The sequence below is a fragment of the Piliocolobus tephrosceles genome, chromosome 1 (genome assembly GCF_002776525.5).
Source record: "Piliocolobus tephrosceles isolate RC106 chromosome 1, ASM277652v3, whole genome shotgun sequence".
Classification (NCBI taxonomy): Eukaryota; Metazoa; Chordata; class Mammalia; order Primates; family Cercopithecidae; genus Piliocolobus; species Piliocolobus tephrosceles.
This window is the reverse complement of record NC_045434.1, coordinates 129,563,131-129,581,514: the sequence shown is the minus strand read 5'-3', so window position 1 is coordinate 129,581,514 and position 18,384 is coordinate 129,563,131. Positions and strand designations below refer to the sequence as shown.

The 18,384-nt window shown below is 38.6% G+C and overlaps 1 protein-coding gene across 1 annotated transcript in view; it reads left to right on the top strand.

The window, feature by feature from the left end:
• Window positions 1-18,384, top strand: part of BTBD8 (BTB domain containing 8) — a 107,918-nt gene that overhangs the window by 14,291 nt on the left and 75,243 nt on the right. The window contains exons 3-4 of the mRNA XM_026456521.1: window positions 8,640-8,836; window positions 13,451-13,568. Coding sequence (XP_026312306.1) covers window positions 8,640-8,836; window positions 13,451-13,568 — 315 coding nt within the window. The remainder of the gene's footprint in view (window positions 1-8,639; window positions 8,837-13,450; window positions 13,569-18,384) is intronic.

Here is an 18,384-nt window from a genome sequence, read left to right as displayed (position 1 = left end):
ACTTAATCATATTCCGTTTTGTATTAGGTTAGTCGTGTGTGTCTGTGATTATGTAAGCTCCTTGAGATTAGATTGTCTCATTGATGTGCACATCTCCATTGGTGCCTCATGTAGTGTCTTGCACATAGAAAGCCCTTGTGATGTACCCTTTTTTTGCTTTCAAAGCAGATTGCTTTGACATTTGTCTGTATGAAAAGAAGGTAAAAGGAAGGGAGTACAATGGAAAATGTTGACATGAAAATTTCTTCTAGTGAAAATTCTGATAAAATAATTTCTTGAATTTTTGCTTTGTGAAATTCAGTCCTTGTCTCTTGAGTTCACATCCTTTCTTTTTAAGTCATGGATAAAGATCTTCAAATAGTCTTTTATGATACTACTTATTTTAGCCTTTTGGTGTGCACTTTGTGCACTTGAGTTAGAGTGTGAAATACAGCCTTTGAAAAGTTGTTTTATATGCAGTGACTTCAGATATAGCTCAAATGATTGTCAGTGGAAAGTTGTGCTTGCTTTATGACCTCATGATTAAAATTCAATTCAGGATCATAAAAATCTGATTTCCCAAGAAGACTAATCTGGTTATTGTTGTGAGAGTGTGTATGCATGTGAACGGTAAAGAAAAGAGGGAGGACCTTTGAATGTTTAGTTTAACATCAAGAGCTGGATGAGATGCCAGGATAAAGTCTCAATCAGGTAAGTACATAAAACTGCACAGACAAATGAAATCGTTTCCTCTACAAGCTTTCTCTGGCGGTGGCCATTGTCTCTCCCTCATCCCTTATACTACAAGGATTGACAGTGGTTGGAATAGGTGTCTTCCTTGTTGTATTTTCTTTCTGGTATCTGGGGTCTTGCTGATGGGGTTGGGGGAAAAGACTGCCCCTTCCAGGATTCGCTAATTCCTAGATATAGTAAATGACTTGCCTGTGAACCAGCCAATCCCAAGTACAGGGACCCACCTATATATCCACCCGTATATCCACATTCTCTATCTGCTTCTTATATTCCAGGAAATAATATTCTTTCCCCCTAACCTCCCTATAGCCAAGTGCCAGACAAGTAGGGATCACTCCTGTAGACCAGAGCCAGCCAACGTTATTCAAACAATCCAGTCCTGATCCTGGCAGGACTGTTCAGTTGCTTACCTTGCCTTGCTTATTCCTTCTCTTGAAAACCCCAATAAAGGCTTTAAACCATGCTTTCCCCTTGCTCCTTCTGACCAGCCCTGTTGCTTCCCTGTATGGCCCTGCATGGTGTGCCCCCTCCTCTTGTAAATTATAGCTAACAAATTATCTTTTCGATGGCAATTGTCTCCTGATCTGTTGGCCTCACTATACCTGAATAACACCAAAATTCTGGTACATTTTAAACACCCATGAATGTCCTTGCTTCCTTCCTTCTTACTCCCCTATCATTGAATCTCATTTTACTAGTCTATACAATAGGACAGTCATCTACAGACCACCAGTTCAGTCCTCCTTCCATAAAGATTTTAGCTACTATTGTCAATTTTCCTAAGCATATGTTTTAGTAATTGCAATTGCTATATAGATGTTTCCAGTAACATGGTCTCTCAGTGCCTTCAATCCTGTCTTCCAGTAATCTTGTTATCCATTCTACCTCAACTACTCACTGCCATGTCAAATCCTAAATAGTGCTGTTATCAATAACTGCAGCCTCCTATCATCTTGATTCTAAGAATCTTACTCTCTAACTTCTACCTCCTGTCTTTCTAGCTTATTCCCTTTAGGACTTAATTAATTAATTAATTGCAGGTCCTGGTGTAGTTAATCATACTACTTTTTTTTTTTTTTTCTCTGAGATAGAGGCTTGTTCTGTCACCCAGGCTGGAGGGCAGTGGCGTGATCTTGGCTCACTGCAACCTCTGCCTCCAAGACTTAAGCAATTCTTGTGCCTCAGTCTCACAAATAGCTGGGATTACAGGCGCCCACCACCATGCCAAACTAATTTTGTGTTTTTAGTAGAGACAGGGTTTCACCATGTTGGCCAGGCTGGTTTCGAACTCCTGACCTCAAGTGATCCACCCACCTCAGCCTCCCAAAGTGCTGGGATTACAGGCATGAAACATCAAGCTCAGCCTACATTTAAATTTTCTTTTATCCTCTTATCCTTTTGTCCTCATTTCCCTCCTTACTCAGCTTAAATGCCTTTCACTATCATTGTATTACCCCCTTTGCATACTGCTTCAACTCTGTTGTTCCCTTTGAATTTTATTTGTATGTCAAAACTCCAAATCTTACATTTAACTCTGACCTCCCCACTTCTACATTCACACAGCTGAATGTGGCTGGAAAAACACAGTCATGCTAACCACCAGTAGGCACTTAGTGCTGTTAGTCATACTACATGCAATCACCTGTATTTCCTCTTTTTTTTTTTTTTGAGAGATGGCATTTCATTCTGTTGCCTAGGCTGGAGAGTGGTGGTGCATTCATAGCTCACTGTAACCTTGAATGCCTGCACTCAAGTGATCCTCCTGAGTAGCTGGGACTACAGGTGCATGCCACCACACCCGGCTAATTTTTCTGTTTTTTGTAGAGATGGGGTCTTGCTGTGTTGCCCAGGCTAGTCTAGAATTCCTGGGCTTAAGCAGCCCTCCCACCTTATCCTCCCAAAGTGCTGAGGTTACGGGTATGAGCCATAGTGTGTGGCCAATCACCTATATTTCCCTAGTCCTTTTGGAGTTCCCACTTCCTTGGAGTATCATTTTATACTTCTCTTTTCTGAAACTTCAGCCGTTCCTCTTCATTCTCACTTTTGATGACCTGCTTTCTATTTCACTGAGAAAGTCAAAGCAGTGAGAACTTTTACAAACTTCTTCCATATGTATGCACATATTTGCATCTGTACCTATATGCTTTATTTTCCTCCCTGTTATTACTGATGAACTGTCAGTGCTTCTAAAATCAAATCCTCTATTTGTCCACCAGATCTCATTCTATTCCTTTTCACCTAGTCAGGGACATTGTTCCAGCAGTTTTCATCTTTCCACAGAAAATTTCTTCTGTCTTAGATCTCCTCACCTAAGCATGGTCTTTTCTCCCCTACCTAAAAAATGACGCTTTTCTGACCTGCTTTCACTTTCAGCTAATACTCCACCAGCTAAATTACCTAATGCTCTGCTCCTTTTCACATCAAAGCTCCTCAAGAATTATCTATCACACCCTCACCAATTCCTTTCCTCCCATCTACTCTTTTTTTTAATAGATATAATATTCACATACTATAAAACTGACCATTCTAAAGTATATGAGTCAGTGGTTTTAATATATTCACAGTGTTGTGCCACCAGCATCATTAATTCCAGAATATCTTCATCATCCCAGAAAGAAGCCCCATAGCCATTAGCAGCCACCCCTATTTCCTCCTTCACCCAGCCCCTGGCAAACAACCTACTTTCTGTCTTTAAGGATTTGCCTATTCTGGTCATTTCATATAAATGGAATTATACAATATATGGCCTTTTACGTCTGGCTTTCTAAACTCAACATGTTATTTTCACAGTTCATCTATGTTGTGGCATGTATCAATACTTTATTCCCTTTATGGCTGAATATTTTATTATATGATAAATCAGGGGTCATAGGATCATCCTCAGGTTTGATGATTTGCTGAGAGGACTCAGTACTCAGCGTATAGTCATGCTAAAGGCTATGATTTACTACAGAGAAAAGAAACAAAGGGAAAAGCTGCGTGGGGCAAAGTTCATGAAAATCAAGGCATAAGTTTCTAAGGGTCTTCTCCCAGTGGGATCACAGAGGACATGCCTAATTTCCCCAGCAATGAGTTGTGACAATGCTTCTGAAATGTTGCCAACAAGAGACACTCATTAGAAGCTCAATGCCCAGGGTTTTTTATTGGGAATTGGTAACGTAGGCACTCCCGCCCAACGTGTACCTGAATTCCAGACTCCCAGAAGGAAAGTCTGCGTTCAGCATAAACTATTGCTTGCATAAACCGTTTAGACAGAGTGAGCCACCTTTACATTTAGAGAATGCTAAGAATACTGCCCAAATCCATGTTTCCAGATATCAGCCAAGGGCCAAGCTTATAACTAAATCTTTCAAGGTATAGCAGTCAGGCCTGCTATGTTACCTATTTTCCCCTACATATGGATATACTATATTTTGTTTACCCAGTTATCAGATGATAGGCTTTTGGGTTATTTCAACTTTTTGGCTGTTATGAATAAATCTGCTATGAACATTTATGTATACATTTTTTTTTTTTTTGAGGCGGAGTCTTGCTCTCTCGCCCGGACTGGAGTGCAGTGGCGGGATCTCAGCTCACTGCAAGCTCCGCCTCCCGGGTTTACGCCATTCTCCTGCCTCAGCCTCCCGAGTAGCTGGGACTACAAGCGCCCGCCACCTCGCCCGGCTAGTTTTTTGTACTCTTTTTAGTAGAGACGGGGTTTCACCGTGTTAGCCAGGATGGTCTCGATCTCCTGACCTCGTGATCCGCCCGTCTCGGCCTCCCAAAGTGCTGGGATTACAGGCTTGAGCCACCGCGCCCGGCCTTATGTATACATTTTTTGTGTGAACATACATTTTCAAGTCTCTTATATATCTAGGAGTGTAATTACTGGGTCATATAGTAACCTTTTCAGGAACTGACAGACTCTTTTCCAAAATGACTGTACCATTTTACATTACCACCAGCATGTACAAAATTTCCAATTTCTCCATATTCTCAACATGTTACCTTTTTTTTAAAAAAAAAAATTATACCTATCCTAGTGGATGTAAACTGGTATCTTATTGTTTTCATTTGCATTCCCATGATAGCTAATCATTTGTATTCCCATGATAGCTAATGATCTTGAGCAATTTTTGTATAGTTATCAGTTATTTTTACATATTCTTTAGAAAACTAATCACATCCTTTGCCCATTGTAAAATTGGGTTCTCTTTATTGTGCTTTAAGAGTTCTGTGTATATACTGGAATACCAGACTCTTATCAGACATAATTTGCAGACGTTTTCTCTCATTCTGTGGGTTCTCTTTTAGAGTATTCTGGAAATCAAACATCTTTAATTTGTGTGATTTCCACTTTATCTTTTCTTTTGTCACTGTGCTTTTGATACCATATCTAAGACACCAAGGTCATGAAGATTTATGCCTATATTTACTTATAACAGTTTTGTACTTTTAGCTTTTCCATTTAGGTCTTTGATCTATTCTGAGTTAATTTTTGTACATGGTGTGGGGTTAGGGTCTAACTTCATTCTTTTGCATTTGGGTGTTTCGTTGTCTCAGCACCATTTATGGAGGAGACTGTTCTTTCCCCATTGTATTATTGTCTGGACACTCTTGTCAAAAATTAGTTGCCCATAAATGTGTGTTCTAGACTCAGTTCTATTCTACTGATCTACATGTCCACCATTCTTATGCTAGTACCACACAGTCTTGATTACTGTAGCTTTGTAGGAAGCTTAGAAAATTGAGAAGTGTGAATCCACCAACTTTTTTCTTTGCAAGATTGTTTTGGCTATTCTGGGCCCCTTGTATTTCTATTTGAATTTGAGGATTGGCTTGTCAGTTTCTGCACAAAAAAAAAAAAAACCCCAGAAAAAAGTCAGCTAGAATTTTAATAGGGATTGCATTTAATCTGTAGGTCAATTCAGAAAGTACTACTGTCTTAACAATATTAAGTCATCTAATCCATGAACACGAAATGTGTTTCCATTTATTTAGTTGCTTTTGACATTGTTTTGTAGCTTTCAATGAATGTCTTATACTTCTTTTGTTAAATATATTCCTGCTATTTTATTTTTTAGAATACTATTGTAAATGGAATTATTTTCTAATTTCATTTTTGATTGTTCATTGCTAGTATATAAAAACATAATTGATTTTTACATGTTGATCCTGTATCCTGCAACCTTGCTAAACTTGTTCAGTGGTTTTTTTGTGGATTTCCAAGGATTTTATATATACAAATTTGTCATCTATAAATAAAGATAGCTTTACTTATTTCTTTACCATGTAGATACCTTTTATTTATTTTTCTTGCCTGATTGCCCTGGCTAAAACCTCCTATAAAATGTTGAAAGAAGTGTTAAGAACAGACGTCCTTGCTGAGCTTAGGAAGAAAGCTTTCAGTTACCATTAAAGTATGATGTCAACTGTGGGTTTTTCATGGATGTCCTTTATCAAGTTGAGGACATTCTCTTTTATTCCTAGTTTGTTGAACGTTTTATCATGACAGCGTGTTGGACTTTGTCAAATGATTTTTCTGCATTGGTTGAAGTGATCATGTGATTTTTGTCATTTATTTTACTGGTATGGTGTATAACATTAATTTTCTGAATTCCTGAGATAAATCTTTTTGTCATGGTATATAATCCTTTTTATATGCTGCTGGATTCGGTTTAAAATTATTTTGTTGAGGGTTTTTTTAATTTACACTAATAAGGAATGTTGGACTATGTTTTTCTTTCCTTGTGGTGCCTTTGTCCGCTTTTGTATTAGTAATACTGGCCTCATAGAATGAGTTGGGAAGTGTTTCTTCCTCTCCTGTGTTTTTGGAAAAATGTGTGAAGGATTGGTGTTAATTATTAAACATTTGGTAGAATCTACCAGTCAAGCTATCTGGTTCTGTTTTTTTTCTTTGCGGGAAGATTTTGATTACTAATTCAATCCCTTTACTTGTTAATAGGTCTACTGAGATACTGTTTCTTCTTGAGTCAGGTTTGGTAGTTTGTGTCTTTCTTGGAATTGTCCATTTCATCTAGATTATCTACTTTCTTTGGCATTATTATTATTATTTTTGAGACGGAGTCTCACATTGTCACCTGGGCTGGAGTACAGTGGCATGATCTCGGCTCATTGCAAGCTCTGCCTCCTGGGTTCAAGTGATTCTCCTGACTCAGCCTCCCAAGTAGCTGGGATTACAGGCAACCCACGCCCGGCTAATTTTTTGTATTTTTAGTAGAGACGGGGTTTCACCATGTTGGTCAGACTGGTCTCAAACTCCTGACCTCGTGATTCGCTCGCCTCGGCCTCCCAAAGTGCTGGGATTACAGGTATGAGCCACCGTGCCTGGCTGGCATTATTTTTTGTTTTTATTTATTTCCATAGGTTTGTGAGGGAACAGGTGGTGTTTGGTTACATTGATAAGTTCTTTAGTGGTAATTTCTGAGATTTGGGTGGACCCGAGCAGTATACACTGTACCCAATTTGTAGTCTTTTATCCCTCACCCTCCTTCCACCCTTTCCCTCACCAATCCCCAGTGTCCATTGTATCATTCTTATGCTTTTGCATCCTCATAGCTTAGCTCCCATTTATGAGTGAGAACATACGATGTTTAGTTTTCTAATCCTGAGTTGTTTCTACATCACAGGATAGTTCTCTCTCAGGAATATTCTGCGTTGTCATTTTCAGTCTCATATCCCAAGCTCTGAAGGGCACAGGGATCAACTCAGGCCACATACATGGATACTTGACCATTGATGGTTGCTGAACCTTAGCCATTTATGCCGTCTCGGTAAAAGCAATGCCTTCCAAGCAAATCTCTGGAATAATTTTACTGAAGCATGACAGAATTCGCACGGAAGAAGACAGCTCCTGAAATATCCATGACAGCTACCACAGACACAGTGCTCACTGCCCCAAGAGGACCCGGGGAATCTCCATCTGCCACGCAGTCCCCCAAGGGGAAACAGAGGCATCAAAGGTTCCAGGGATCAGGTGGCAGTCAATGTGGGCAGCCAACAGCAGCCACGAGTTCAATTTTTTGGCATTATATATTACTTTTTAACATTTAACATTTTTATAGACTACTTTTCAAAGTTTCTGCTGTTTATTTTTTATTTTTATTTACTTATTTTTGAGACAGGGTTTCACTCTGTTGCCCTGACTGGAGTGCAATGGCATGATTACAACTCACTGCAGCTTGACCTGCAGAGCTTAAATAATCCTCCCACCTCAGCCACCCAAGTAGCAGGGACTACAGGTACACGCCACCACACCCTTCTAAGTTTTTAAATTTTTTGTAAAGATGAGGTCTCACTATATTGCCCAGGCTACTCTTGAACTCCTGAGCTCAAGCAATCCTCCTGCCTTGGCCTCCCAAAATGTTAGGATTACAGGCATGAGCCGTCACACCCAGCTTCTGCTGTTTTATTTTATTTATTTATTTATTTATTATTATTATTATTATTATTATTATTATTATTATTATTATTTGAGATGGAGTCTTGCTCTGTCACTCAGGCTGGAGTGCAATGGCACAATCTCAGCTCTCTGCAACCTCTGCCTCCTGGGTTCAAGCGATTCTCATGTCTTAGCCTCCCAAGTAGCTTACAGGCACCTGCCACCACGCTCAGCTAATTTTTGTATTTTTTTAGTAGAGACAGGGTTTCGCCATGTTGGCCAGGCTGGTCTCGAACTCCTGACCTCAAGTGGTCTGCCCACCTCGGCCTCCCAAAGTGCTGGGATTACAGGCATGAGCCACCGTGCCCAGCCGGTTTCTGCTGTTTTAGATTGACCTTTCTTCAGTTAGTCCAAATTAGGAAGGTTTAATATTGTATATGAAAGTGGCACACTAAGCAAACTAGCATTCTTTCTTTTTAAGAATCACCAATGTTATTTAATTAATATTTTATATTTTGTCTTTTAGGATTATATATTCATCAAACAGAAACATAAAAAACTATGAAGAGGAAATTCTTAGGAAAAAGATAGTGGAGACTGGGATATCACAAAGGCAACTTGACATCAGTTTTCCACAGTGTAAAAACTCATCTGATTGTTCTCTTCAGAAGCATGAAATTCCAGAGGATATCAGTGACAGAGATGACGATTTCATTTCCAATGGTGAGGTATTTTTTATGGAGTTTTATTTATAGCCGTGAAAATAATTATATTCTGGTACAGTTACAGAAAAGCATACTTCAAAGATATACTTTGCTGATTTTTTTTTTAATAAGCATGGAGAACTGAAAACACTAGTATTGTTAACTCCCAGTTTTTCCCAAGTGATTGGAGATAGGCTTATTATGAATAAATCCATACATAACTCACAATTTTCCTTTTAGCCACTATGCCTCTGTGTTATTGTCCTTATAATCTATAGAGAAAAGAAGCTTTAGCAGAGTCAGTTCTGTTTAATACCCTAACAAAAATGGTAGCCTAGTTTTATGAATATTAAATGGTTAAGAAATACATAAATACTATAATACATATGGCATTTTACCATGAAAAAGGCCTGAAGTTTGCTTGTCGAAGTGGATTTCAGAAGGGTTGCAGCTTGTGAGTTGTTGCAGATTGATAGAAAGAGAATGTTAAGGAGGGATGCATGCATAGAGAGAGGTTCTGACAGAAAACCTGAGGTCCCTGGATCAGAGAACAGACCATTTATCACTTGCAGAGCATCTTAGTGCCAGTTCTCAGCTCCTAAACTCTGTGAGGCACTGCAGTGAGGGCCTGATGTTACCCAGCCCATGCAGTGGGATTGCACCACTGAAGAGGAACACCAAAATTAGGAAACTTTAAGCTTTCACAGGTTTCTGGCAGATCTTCCCATTCTCCTCTCTAGAGACAGAAAGACCTTTCTTTGGAAGGTAAATCTTTGGGAGGGGAGGAGAAGGTAGTTTCCTTACACTGTAATATAAGGAAATGACTTCCAGAGGAGAAAAGTTTCTCAATTTTTCTGAAGTAATACATATCTCTAGTTTCCAAGGCATGTTTGCTGTTTAATCATCCTTTAACCAAGTTTACTGGTGCTCTGCTCAGACAGATCAGACCATGCTGACACATAAAAATATTCATAGAAAAGTGTCTCCCAATAGTTGGTTATCTGAAGTCAGATGGGAATTTATAAAACCAGATATAGATGAGTGTGTCTTATAACACATGCAGTAAACTGAGGTATCTGGTATTTAGGTGTGCATGTGTATGTGCATGGCTCAGTTCAACTGAGTGCAGCTTTCTGCATTAACTTAGTGTTTCTCATCTGAATTTTGCACCTAAGCAAATGCAAAATTTATGTTATGCTCAAAATGTTCCCTACTACATGAATTGTATTGGATCAAACTCATTTTTTCAAAACAAGTGTTAGAGCAGAATTGATTGTATTTGAAAACATTTGTTGGGCTAAAGGATCTTATTACTGGTGTGTAAAGCAACAATTACTCATCTGATTTATCCTGGTTAGATTCCTGTTATATTACAGTCAACATATCTGTTTATGAGTGAATGAATAGACATTCTAGGCCTTGAGGTAGATCATTCATACGCTTTATTTAATTTCATCTCATAAAACCCTAGGAAGTGTTACAGACTGATTTTATCAATAAGACCCAGATAAGACTCTAAGACTCAGAGAGCATAAAAGACTTCCCTGAGGTCACACACAGCAATTGACAGAGCTGATATTTGAAATCCAGTTTTCTTACTCTAGTCTAGAGCTCTGCTGTGGCTCTATGGCAACCCTTTAAAGTGGCCAAATAAGTTGTGAGTTTAAGTGAAAAGAGCCTCTGCCTTTTGACTGTTTTCTCCATCACTCCATGGAAAATCCCCACGTTCACCAGTAACCTCCTAGTTGTCAGGTTAGCAGACATTTTTTTGTCTACATTTTATGAACCTTTTGGCAGCCTTTCATACTGTTAATACTGCCCTCCTTGAAACTTCTGTTTTCGGTGACACCATGCTTTCCTGATTTTCTTTCTTGGCCAGTTCTCAGTCTTCTTTACTGATCTATCATCTTTCTGCCCCTTAAATAAATGGTATTCTGTAATTGTTTTGAGCTTCATATCCAATCACTGACTAAACATATCTGTTAAAGTTTACCTTATTTTTTTATTTTTTAAATCTTTATTGTTTTTAATGAGATGGGGTCTCACTCTGTCACCCAAGCAAGAGTATAGCATCATGATCTCAGCTCGCTGCAACCTCTACCTCCCAGGCCCAAGTGATCCTCCCACCTCAGCCTCTCGAGTAACTGGGCCCACAGGGGTGACCACCATGTCTGGCTAATATTTTGTATTTTTAGTAGAGATGAGGTTTCCCTGCGTTGCCCAGGCTGGTCTTGAACTCCTGAGCTCAGGCAATCCACCCACCTCAGCCTCCTAAAGTGCTGGGATTATAGGCATGAGCCACCGTGCCCAGCCAAAATATATCTTAAATATCTCAAATGTAACCTGTCCCAAATTCAACTTGTGGGACTCTGTCACCAGTGACTGATCTTCACCAGATCTACTGGCCAAAGTTTGTTGACAAGCAAAGTTATGATAAACAGTTGTTAAAAGAAAAACGTTAGATAAAATAAACCTGAGTTTATTTGAACAAAGAACAATTCATGAATCATGCAGCACTCAGAACCAGAAGAGGTTCAGAGAACTCTGCTCTACAACTGGTCAGTGAGTATGTATAAACAGAACATGGAAGTAAAGTACAGAAATGACTTGATTGGTTATAGCTAAGTGTTTGCCTTATTTGGACATGGTCAGATCAGTTGGCTGCTTGTGATTGGGCAAAGCTTGGCTGCTTATAATTGGCTGAGATCTAGCTATCTATTACCAAAAATAAACACTCCTAAGTTAGGTTAGGTTTTAGTTTGTTTACATACTAAGGTTGCAGTTCCTTAAGTAGGAACTCAAAGTATGGAGGCAGCCTTAGTTCAAATTTAAGTTAACAATTTCTGCCTTTAGGTTAGTCTCTTGATTGTGAGATCGACCAAAACCTTGGGCATTGATGCCAGTCTCTTGATACCATCATAATGGACTCATTTGGTCTCAGAGTAGAACTTACTGGTCTCCATGTCAGATCAGTTAAATTATTCTTTACATTCTTGCTGTTTTAGTCAAAGTTAAGACCATTTAATGCACAATGGATGGCAGCATACAAATATTTAAGACTCCTGAGAGGATATGGTATCCAGGGATGCTACTATCATGACTATCAGGAGGCTAATACCAAAAGACAAAAGTGTACTGCCAGGCGTGGTGGCTCACGCCTTTAATCCCAGCACTTTGGGAGGCCGAGGCGGGTGGATCACGAGGTCAGGAGATTGAGACCATCCTGGCTAACATGGTGAAACCCCATCTCTACTAAAAATACAAAAAAAAAAATTAGCCTGGCGTGGTGACATGCGCCTGTAGTCCCAGCTACTTGGGAGGCTGAGGCAGGAGAATGGCGTAAACCCAGGAGGCAAAGCTTGCAGTGAGCTGAGATCGCGCCACTGCACTCCAGCCTGGGCGACAGAGCGAGACTCTGTCTCAAAAAAAAAAAAAAGTGTACTCCTTTGTAGGGGCCCCTACAAACCAAACTGATCAAAATTAATCAAATAAAAATTTAGGCAAGATAGAGAGTTCAATAATATTTGAGTCAAATTGGTCATAGTCTATTCAGGGAATGATGGTGATTAAGGACTGTAGTTTACTGTAGAATGATCTGATTTCAAAAGGTATCCAAGTTTGTGACCAGCCTGGGGAACATAAGGAGACTCTGTATCTATAAAACATAAAATTAGCTGAGCATGGTGGTGTATACCTGTAGCCCCAGCTACTTGTGAGGCTAGGGTGGGAGGATTGAATTGCTTGAGCCCAGGATTTTGAAGCTATAGTAAGCTATGTTCATGCCACTGCACTCCAGCCTGAGTGACAAAGCAAGACTGTCTCTAAAAAATAAAATAAAATTTTTTAAAGATAATCCAATATTGTTGTTAGCCTGATAACACAGGTCATAGTAACCTAGAGACCCACAAGAAGAAACATAGAGATTAGAAATTTTTCTAAATTCTAATTAAGAAGTAATTAATTTTAATTAAAAATTAGAAAAACATGTTCATGAAGAGGCTTCATTTTTGGTGTATAATTTCTGGTGTATAATTTTGTGATAATACTACCTATATTTAAATATGTATATTTAAAAGTATACAGTCATGTGCTGCATAATGACATTTTGGTCAACAATGGACCACATATATGACAAAGGTTTTATAAGATTATGATACCGGATTTTTACTGTACCTTTTCTATGCTTACATACACAACTACTTACCATTCTGTTACAGTTGCCAACACTATTCATTGCAGTAACACGCAGTGCAGGTTTATAGCCTAGGAGCAGTGGGCTATACCATATGGCCTATGTGTGTAATAGGCTATATCATCTAGGTTTGTGTAAGTACACTCTGTGATGTTCACACAGGAATGAAATCAGCTAACAACCTATTTCTCAGAACTGTCATTAAGGGATGCATGACTGTTATTAAGCAATGCATGACTCTATGTTTACATGTAAGTAGAAATGGATTTCAAAGGAGAAAGTCTAGATGATTTAACCTTTTTGTTTTATTTTTAATTTACTACTTACATATTCCAACTAATTGAGATAATTATGTGGGAAACCTCTTGATAATAATAGAAAACAATTTTTGGATGTTTGTAATATTAAACTATTTTTTAGTCTTGTTTTTCTTTTTTAAAGATAATTATGACTTGGAGCCTGCATCTGAATTAGGAGAAGATTTATTGAAGCTTTATGTGAAACCTTGTTGCCCAGATATTGATATTTTTGTTGATGGAAAACGTTTTAAAGCTCACAGGTAAATAGACATGACTAATTTGCTGTCTTGGTTGTGACTGTAGAGTGTGGAAGGGCAGCTGTCTCTTTCCAGCACAGTCGTTTTCAAGCTTTGATTTTCACACAGGCCACAGGGGTTCCATGAAGGCCAAAGGGGTTCCACTGTGATTCCTCTGGGGGGAGTCGAACAGGGGAAGAGGTTGACCATCAGGCAAGGTTTTCTGCAGGTTTTCACACATGCACACGTGGGCCCACCCAGACATGTGCATGTATATGTTTCTGCCAGAGCAGATCTCATCTATGTTCTGCATGGGGCATGAACCTAAGATTTTATTAGAAGAAAATGTTCTGCTGCCTAAAATAGATTTGAAAGCCACTGTCACAGAAAATGTAGTTAAATGCAGTTTTTAATTTTATAGGCATTATAGTATTGAGAAGTATTATTTCTACATGAATGACATGTATTTTCTCTGAATGCATTTTGGCTCAGATTCCGTGTTTCAAAATAGATGATGCTCATGAATAGCATTGATTAGGAGGTTTAATATTTCAATGTACTTTTTAAAAACCATTGTTCTGCTTCAGAATTGGGTTGCTTAAACATTCCAGGCGTTTAGATTTCAAATTAAAGCTGGTTGCCTGTTTTAGTCAGGCTCTTTGATTGCAAGTAACTAGAATCTGCTTAAAAGCAGAAAAAAATTTAATAAGAAATACATATTATCTTTTGGAACTCAAGGGAAAGAAGTACAGCTGGGTCTCACTGTGGACTAGAATCTGAACCAGAAAACTTAGGAACCCAGACAGTTCTTCCTCCTTCTCTTTGTGTTTCAAATAGAATGTTGATAAGAAGTTATTCTGATGCTTCTGAAGAGGAAGAACTGGAGTATTTGCAGTGGCAAGTGGTAATCTTCTACATTCAGGGGTGCATAGCCCTTAATGAAATTAGCAGTGGGTTTAGGTTACTGTAATCCAGCAAGCCAAATAGTGGTAATATTTGTACTCTCAGAAATCACACTGGTTTTGCCAGTTGACAGCAATACAACCCCAGGATTGCTAGTCTGAACTAGACTATTTACTATTCAAAATTTAACTTTTCTCTATGGGAATATGTACTTTGTAAATATACATATATGCATTTTCCTAATTCTTGTGAAATCTGCATTAAATATTGCAAAATTCAGAATATAATCTAGATTGATCATTATATTTTCCATCTCATGGGTATATTTCCTCAATCATGGTCTGGGTGTGGTTGTGTGTCTCTCCGTCTTGTTTTCATTTTTTTTTCTGACCAACACAATTTTATTTAAAAAATTAATTTTATTTTGTGTCCAGGTTTTTCACGAGACCATGTGGGCATCCTACCAAAGTTACAGAGCCCTAAAGCTATTGCCGTCATACAGGGAAGGCAGGACCCTGTGACCATTTGCAATATGTCCTCAAACAGTGCCTATATTTGGCCTCTCCCTGTGTGCTGCCTGACAATGAACTAACAGGACTGTGTTTTAGGAGCTGGACCTAGAATATTAGGTTTGTATTCCAGGACAGCTCTTGCTCACATTTCTGGTTTATTTTGTTCACCTAGCAGTAAAAAAAAAAAATCATATTAACTAGAAAGACAATAAGTTTTCCTACTTTTTTCTTGCCCTTATGTAAGTTAGAATAGCAAATTCTAAATTATAAAGTTACCTTCCTAGTCCAGACTCAAGCATCTCTCTGTTTATAGTACATACTAATTTTATTATGCAGTTTAAGGAATATTGTGTCAGTAGTTCAGAGAATACATATTCATCTAAAGCCCAACATTGGAACTTTCTCAGTTACTTCTTGTTCTAGATGATCATTGTCAGCATTCTTCTAGTGGTGTGGCTAAAAATCCTTTTGTAATATGGCTGCTTTAATTTTTTAATTATACATACTTATATATTAAAAGATCAATACAAGTACTTACAAAAGACCAAGATTTATGACTGGAATTTTATTCAGTTTAGGTATCAACATTTTTAAAACCTTAGTTTGCTAGTTTAATGTGCCCAAATTGGTATGGTCTTCTATTAAGCTCATCTTTCTCTCATGGTCAGGTTACTTCCTCGGTAACAGTTCTTCCAAGGTAGTCTCTCCAGTTGCTCTGTCCATTCTTTACCATGGTCCTCAGCCCAATCCTTGGAACACTTTGTATGCTGAAAGACAGCCTGATGCCAGTCACTTGCTTGTGGTGGCACAACTAAGCCAAAGAAATCATTTGTAACAGAGTGGTTAAGAGTGTGTGGACTGTAGGGACAATCTGCATGGGTTTTAATTTCATGTCCACCATTATTAGCTGTGTGAATTTGGGTAAGTCATTTAACCATTCATTCTGCATTTCAGTGTCCTTATCAGAGATGGGGGTTATAACAGTCTCCATCTCATAATGTGATTGTGAGAATTAAATTACAGTTGTTACTGAGCACTCAATGGGCTTACTACCTGATTAGCCTTCATGGATTCCATTAGTTAGTTATGTTACTACTTTTCTGAATATTGTATCCTGGGATACTACTGCACATTACCCCTTGTTGTGGACCTCTGTAACATTATCTTCCTGCCCCAGATGCTCTCAGTTACCATATGAATACCATCTGGATATTGTACATTTCTTTCTGCTTGTATTTATTCCTGTCACCTTCAGTCTACTTCTAAGTATCTGCCTGAGCCACTGCATTGCTGACTTCCCTTTTTTTTTTTTTTTTTTTTTTTAAGATGGAGTCTTGCTCTGTTGCCCAGGCTGGAGTGCAGTGGCGCTATCCCTGGTCACTGCAAACTCCGCCTCCTGGGTTCACACCATTCTCCTGCCTCAGCCTCCCAAGTACCTGGGACTACAGGTGCCCGCCACCACGCCCAGCTAATTTTTTGTATTTTTTAGTAGAGACGGGGTTTCACTGTGTTTGCCAGGATAGTCTTGATCTCCTGACCTTGTGATCTGCCTGCCTCGGCCCCCAAAGTGCTGGCATTACAGGCGTGAGCCACCGCACCTGGCTGCTGACTTCCCATTTTGTAGTATAATTTATTATTTTAATGTTTTATGAAAGAAGTTTAATGTTACATTTTTAAGATAATTTGTTGCACTTCTGTGTTCTGTAATTAAAATTCTCTTATGCTGCCTCATTGAAAAAGAACAGTCATTCTTTTTTTTTTTTCCTAAGACAAAGTTTTGCTCTTTTGCCCAGGCTGGAGTGCAGTGGCGTAATCTCGGCTCACTGCAACCTCTGCCCCCTGGGTTCAAGCGATTCTCATGTCTCACCCTCCCAAGTAGCTGGGATTACAGGCACATACCACCAACCCTGGCTAATTTTTGTATTTTTTAGTAGAGACAGGGTTTCACCATGTTGGCCAGGCTGGTCTCGAACTCCTGACCTCAAGTGATTCACCCGCCTCAGCCTCCCAAAGTGCTAGTATTACATATATGAGCCACTGTGCCTAGCCCCGTCATTTCTAACTTTAGCTTTGTGACACTCAAAATCTGGTATATCTTCCAGAATACCTTTCTTATCAGTGCCTGATAATATACCATTAGACATTCATTCATTTGGTTAAGATGTCAAATCTTCCTTTAATATCTCTCTGAATATTTAGTAAATTGGCACTGTGTCCTAAGATCATTGTTCTGTATGTCCTTGAAAAAGCTAAAAGTTTTTTCAGAAGTGGTATGATTTAGTAATTAAGAAGTTGGTCTTTTTGTGTTTAGATTATGATTCCACCACTTATTTTGAAAATTCCACCACTTATTAATTGTTGAGAGTAACTTAATCTCTCCAAGTTTCAATATCTTTATCTGTAAAAGGAATAGTAGTAGAAATTATAGCATGGAATAGCTGTGAAGATTGAATCATATAATGCACATAAAGCACTTAGCATGGTACCTGGCACATTGTAAGCTTTCAAAAGTAAATGTTAGTTGCTATAAGTATGTAATAGATATCTGTAAGACTGGCACATATATTGCCTGTTCTAGCTTGCCTTATATCAGGGGGCAAACTATGGCCTAAATATGGTTAAGTGGCCTGTTTTTGTATGAGGCAACAAAAAAGCAGAAACAAGTAATGCCACAGGGACCTGCAAGTCTAAAATGCCTTTCAAGAGTCACTTGGGTTTGTTCCCAAACCTACTTATGCCATTTGAATTTATTTTTTTGATGACAATGAATATAAGTCAGTGATACATAAAATATGAAAGAGAAAAGTTATTGTTCCAGTGAAAACTCGGGTGAGTGCTTTGGAAGGATTAAATAAGGGAAGGCACTTTAAAAATTGCTGTTGTGGCCAGGTGCAGTGGCTCACACCTATTATCCCAGCACTCTAGGAGGCTGAGATGAGAGGAGCACTTGAACCAGGGAGTTTGAGACCAGTCTATGCAACAAAGCAAAACCCCATCTCTACAAAAAAATTTAGCTGGGCATGGTGGTGTGCACCATGTAGTCTCAGCTAATTGGGTGGCTGAGGTGGGAAGATCATTTGAGCCTAGGGGTTTGAGGTTGCAATGAGCCAGTTAAGTGCCATTGCATTCCAGCTTTGGGAACAGAACAAGACCCTGTCTCAAAAAAAATTAAAATCAAACTAGATATCATAGTGTATATGTGTATTGTTTTTGTGAGAATGACGCTTATATCAGTGAACCCATGTTTAAAAAAAAAAAAGATGGGTCTTATGATAAAAGATGTGTGAATTAAATGCATATTTCTTAAGTTAGAATAAAATTATAGTATACAGAAATAGCTTTTTTAATTCCTCATTTTTTCAATTAACTAAACAACTATTACTCCAAATTGTGTTGGGTAATAGGGTATCCACGGCACTTAACTT